A 5,713-nucleotide genomic window follows, 5' to 3' on the forward strand; every position below is an offset into this window, starting at 1 on the left:
TATATAGCCTAAAACAATTAACCACTGAACCCACAAAAACTTGAGAATTAAAATAAACAGGTGACTGGTACTAAGCTTCTTCACTATTTTTCGACAGACCTATTAAATTAAGCCTAAGTAATAGTTAACTCTATTTATAGAAACATGAGATGCTAAATTTTAAGCACAAAAACACAAAACAAATATGAAGATTCTTTAAGCGATAATTCTACATTAAATTTCCTCGGTTTTTTTTTCAAAATAGATATCAGAGCAAATATTAATATTAATTATTAATTTAAATAAGGTGATATTAATACATCAAAATGAAATTCTTAGTAAATGAAAACATATACTCCCCAGTCTGGCTGTTCCCTGTAGCAAATAAGAAAACAAACCTCTTTATTAGGGGAGGCCTACAAGTAAGATACTAGATGTAAAAAATAAAATACTTCTAAAATAAGACAGCCAAAAAAATGAAAATAAATGATAAACAAAAACAAATATAAAATGAGATAAACATGGTAATATCTATTTCAACTTAGTCACTGAATCTTCGTTGAACTGTAGTACTCCAGAGAATGTGCATCTTAAATATCTCATGTTATTACATATTTCCATGGTTTGGATGCTGTCTCCATTCACAAGAATGGAATATGAGAAAAGCTATCATATTAATATTTTTTTTTTTTTGTAATTACTTTAAATTATCCTATAATCCTCATCTTCCCTTTAAGTGTGAAATAGTTATGAATTATGTAAATGTAGAAATGTATGTAAAGAGTTATAAGTGATAAGATCTAATTTATCTAATACAATGATAGATTGTACCAGATGAAGGACAAAGGTTCGAAACAATAATTAAATAAAAAGTGAAAAATAATGAGGGTTTTTCCTTGAAAATAATAAATATACCAGACCATCAATAAGCCACTATGGAATAACATCTGAGAAACCATATGGTATGGACTTCTACCAAATCTATGAGCACATCTGTAAAGAGAATTCTTCCCCAATCTTCCAATATCCAATTCATACAGTTCCGAAAGGAACAGTAAATACAAATATTCCCAATTTGTTAATTGAAATTTATAAATACCTTATTAAAAATATATATTTTTATTTATTTTAACTTTTAATTAATTAATATTAGAAGTTTGTTTGTATATTTTTAAAGACTTCAGAGCCTTCAAACATATACAAGGCTTTGAGTCTCAAGTCATCAAAGCCAATTTATAATGACAAAATTTACTTTATTGTGATTTATTATAATTTCATTTCATTTTTTTACTATTTGTGAATTTCTCTGTTCATATTTCTATTTTTTATCTAAAGCTCTAAAACCTACATATTATTGTTTGTGATGGTGTTATAAAGGGATTCGTCCCAGCATAAAGAGTTTATTATAATGTCTGTAAAAGAACCTAATCTAGGAAAATTTGAAGATTGAGACGATCTTTTCCTCATATAATTTATCCACGGTCAACTATCTCATCATTACTATATTAGTAATTTATAAACTGCAATATTAATTTCTGTAAAAATAAAAAAAAAGTTTACTGTAGAAATAAAATTAATGAATTTTTCAAGGTGTTACAGTTAAAATAGATAGTGTGAAATATTTCCATAAATATAAATAGGATTGTATTGATTCAGAAAGAGTTGCAATTGGCTTAAAAACATTTTCATTTTATTTGAAAAGGGTTGTAATAAACTTGGAAATTATTATAATTGATACGGAACAATTAACTTTTGACTTGGAAATGTACAGTTCAAGTTATACAATATTCAAGGGTGTAATAACATGTTTTACATAGAGAGATAATTTTAATTCACAAGTTTTTTTTCTGTTTAATAATATCAACAAAATACCCTCTTTGTTTTTTAACTTATAAGATTTATAAAAATGTATCTTTTTTAGCCCTGCAACGTGAGCGAAACGTTGACTCAATTAAAATAGTATACCCATTTAATATTTGAGTTTTTTGACCGCACCCGGACCATATTCCATTCATTTATAAAAATTATAAGATTTTGAATATTTATTGGTAAAAGCTATTCCCATTTTCAAAATATATTTTGCATGTTATATATTGAAGAAGAATATCACTAACTTTCTAATCGTAAATTATAATAGGCAATGGGTCTGTCACATTACCTGTAATAATTTCCATTTCCATCACAGGATATTTAATGATTAACTGCTATATTAAATTGTAAAGTGAGCTTAGTATGTTAACACTTCGTTGAATGATTCAGAAATGAATTTTAAGGTAAATACTAGATTATTGGATGGGAGAAGTAGGTTGGAAGGAGAAACTTGAAAATATAAAATTATGGTTAAGCTGATCATGATGATGGATTACAACCATTTCAAAAATGATTATAAAAATGAAATCATGAATTGATTTTTTTGATCGTGTAAATCAACAAGTCAAATTTAGGAAGTACCTAGAATAATTGAAATGTTCTATAGAATACTGTTATTGGGTCACCGATTCTAGTGAAGCCCTCGTGTTTACATTTTTAAAAAAGTCTACTTGTTAAAGACCAAAGTTTCGTTTATTTTCAATTTAACTTTATTTCTATTTCTTTTAACTATAAGTTTTTTTTTTTATTTACTTTCCAATTGGATTTTGTTAATTATTAGTTTATTTTATTTATTTTTTTTTAATCACAAGCTATTTTCTATTTTAAATTTATGTAGAATTCATTACATAAATAAGGGACAATCAGGAAGTTTGTTATGGTATGTGTATAAATACTTCGCTGCGGTGGCATGTATACAACAGTACCAACTGCAGTGGGATTAGGGCCTGGATACATGCTGATAAGGCAGTCAGCAGTCAGTATTAGGAAGCATTGGAGCTGTCTGAGTATCTGGCCCTCTAACCCACCGACTCAGGACTATTCTTCGATCAACCAGTTGGGCCATTGTCTTACAATCGACCCTCACTCATCATAATTCAACCTATTCATCGTTATTGGCATCAGGCAGCCATCTACGGGGAAAATATGTTAGACTGGAGATGTATTTTGGATATGCGCATATTGAAAATCTCAGCCACCTATTGTGAGTGACTATTTTTTTTGTTGATTTACTAGTGCCTAACTAACTTAAATTAGTAAAAAAATAACTATTTCTTTTGTTTAAAACAATTTTTTTTTTTCAGTTTTGTACATATATATATATATATTATTTCATAATTCAATTATTTTTAATTGTTTATATTTAAATATTATTAAATTTTTGTTATGTAAAACACTTGGAAGGTTGTTTTTTTTGTATTATTTCATTATCTTCATTTGTTTTTTTTTTTGTTTTTTTTTTTGTGGATAACGTTAGTATCATAAAGGATACTGATACTGACATTTTACAAAGATATAAAGCATAGCTAGAGGAAAGACTAATAAAAACAGGTGATTATAACTTTGAAAATAAATATTATTGTTTTAAAGCACAAAGAGAAGTTTCAGATGTTGATCTTAGGCTCTAATGAAAAGAAATAAGATCTATATAATATATTGCAAAGTATCGAGCAGTCACAGACATGAATTAGGAGTATAAATCCAAAATCCTATTCTAGAGATTACTGTATTACACAGATAGGAAAATGAGCCAGAACTAAAGTACAACACACTGCAATGCTTAATAAGAACAGTATCATAATAACCAAAAAACTCAGATGTTACTGCATTTCTATTAGGTATAAAATTTGGCAGGACTAAATATATTGCATTTCAAGACATCAAGAATAAGAAAATCATTGTATTTACTATTTTACAAGAAATTTAAGCTAAAGAAGTAGTTCTTCTGATCACAGTGATGATGAAATCACAGAAATTACTGTAGGAGATACTGTACTCTTCCTAATGAGGCAACTGTAGACCAACAAACCTCCCTTAGGCAAATTCTAAAAAAAAAAATTTGTGAATACAACATGAAGACTCACCATCTCTTCATAGACTTTAAGGCAACCTATAATAGCATTAATTTTGCAGAATTATTTCAGACTATGAAAGAACTTGACAATTCAGATAAGAAATAAGGCTCACTAAGCTCACTATAAAGAATATAAGAATTATAGCACAGATTAATGGAGAAAAATCTTAATAATTTATACCAAACAGAGGATAACTGCAAGGGTCTGCCTCCTCTTCAGCATAAATCTTGAAAGGTTATTAGAGATTCCGGCAAGAAGAACTTATAACGGATTACGTGGTTTCTGAAGTATTAATATTAAGTTGATATTAGCTCTAGGGAAAAATAATAATCATGTGAATATTCCAAATCAACAATATACCTAGTGGTAAAGCCATTATATTTGGAAGAGGTCGACTAAGGTAGAACATGAAGTGATACTGAGATGCTGTAAGCACAAGGAACCACAACGCAACACCTTCCCCAAAAATATCTTTCACTGATTTCTGTAGTTGCTTGAAACATAATAGAACACAACATCCTAATGCAGCACGCACTGAAATCAATAAAAAAAATAATGTGGTAAATTATAAACCAAATTTTAAAATAATAAATATAGGTTCATAGCTATAAATCAGAATCATGAAAAAAAAAGTTCATTGTAGTAGAAATTCACACTGTTATTGCAGAAATGGTAGTCAATAAAATTTTGCTTTAGGTAAAATTTCTCCTACATATTAAATTAGCCTAATTTATTAAAATAAACTAATGGGTTGTATAAAAAAAAAATGACCGTTTTATCAAACTCAAGATTTCAAAGGACAGTAAAATTTTAATTCTATTTAATAGCGAAGTTGCCAGAGTGTTATCCTGCTTTGATTAACCAAAAAGTAGTTTTATTCCAGCAAGATAATGCTTGTCCTCACACTTCCCATCGAACCAAAGAAAAGTTTAAAGAACTTCATGGGTTTGAACTACTGCCTCATCCACCATATAGTCCAGACCTCGCACAATCGGATTACTACTTGTTTTGATCCATGGCCCATTTCCTTCAAGGGAAAAAATTTGTTAATTTTACGGAAGTTGAAAATGCGGTCCAAGAGTTCTTTGACAGTCATCCCAAAGAATGATATCAGCATGGGATTGAGCGATTGGGTAGCAGATGGTTAATGATGGCAGATAACAATAGACTATACTTAAGAGTATTAATTGTATTTTATATCAAAGAAATAATAATACAAATATTTGGTTGAAAAAAGGTCATTCTTTTTGATACACCCCATTAAAATGACAATAAAAAACAGTTTCATTACATAAAAATAAAAACACTTAAATTAATAACATTAAATGCATTCAGAAAATTAAATATAGTTCTTAGAAATTAACTGTATCTTATATCACACAAGAACCTTTATTTTGTCGATCCCCTTTCTAAACTTCTTCCTATTCAAACAATCTCTTTTGTATGCTCTAATACAATGGGACTCAACCTTTTTATCATAGGGGCCAGAAACACCTCTTAGTCATGGTGTCACAGGTTGAAAAAATAAAAAATTAGGTCATGATTTCTTAGATTTTCGCGATTGTTACAAATTGAATTAAACAACTATGAACGGATTCATCAAGTATATTATAACTTTTTATCATTTCCTGATGTTTCAAAAATGTTCCAGTGTCTATGTTAACAAGCAGTTGTTTAATTCAAATTATTTAGGTGTTAATAAAAAACCAAATTTAGTATTATGAACTATTTACTGTAATGAAAAACGTTTAGATCAGGTTCATTTATTGACCTGGTAAAATAATTTAAAA

The 5,713-nt window shown here is 28.3% G+C and overlaps 1 protein-coding gene across 1 annotated transcript in view; it reads right to left on the bottom strand.

Moving 5' to 3' along the window:
- Alg12 (Alg12 alpha-1,6-mannosyltransferase) overlaps window positions 1-5,713 on the bottom strand; it is a 21,472-nt gene that overhangs the window by 10,100 nt on the left and 5,659 nt on the right. The window contains exon 3 of the mRNA XM_014428713.2: window positions 4,284-4,457. Within this exon, the coding sequence (XP_014284199.1) occupies window positions 4,284-4,457 (174 nt within the window). The remainder of the gene's footprint in view (window positions 1-4,283; window positions 4,458-5,713) is intronic.

This window comes from Halyomorpha halys, unplaced genomic scaffold (assembly GCF_000696795.3).
Source record: "Halyomorpha halys isolate HHAL.00 unplaced genomic scaffold, Hhal_1.1 Scaffold744.1, whole genome shotgun sequence".
NCBI lineage: Eukaryota > Metazoa > Arthropoda > Insecta > Hemiptera > Pentatomidae > Halyomorpha > Halyomorpha halys.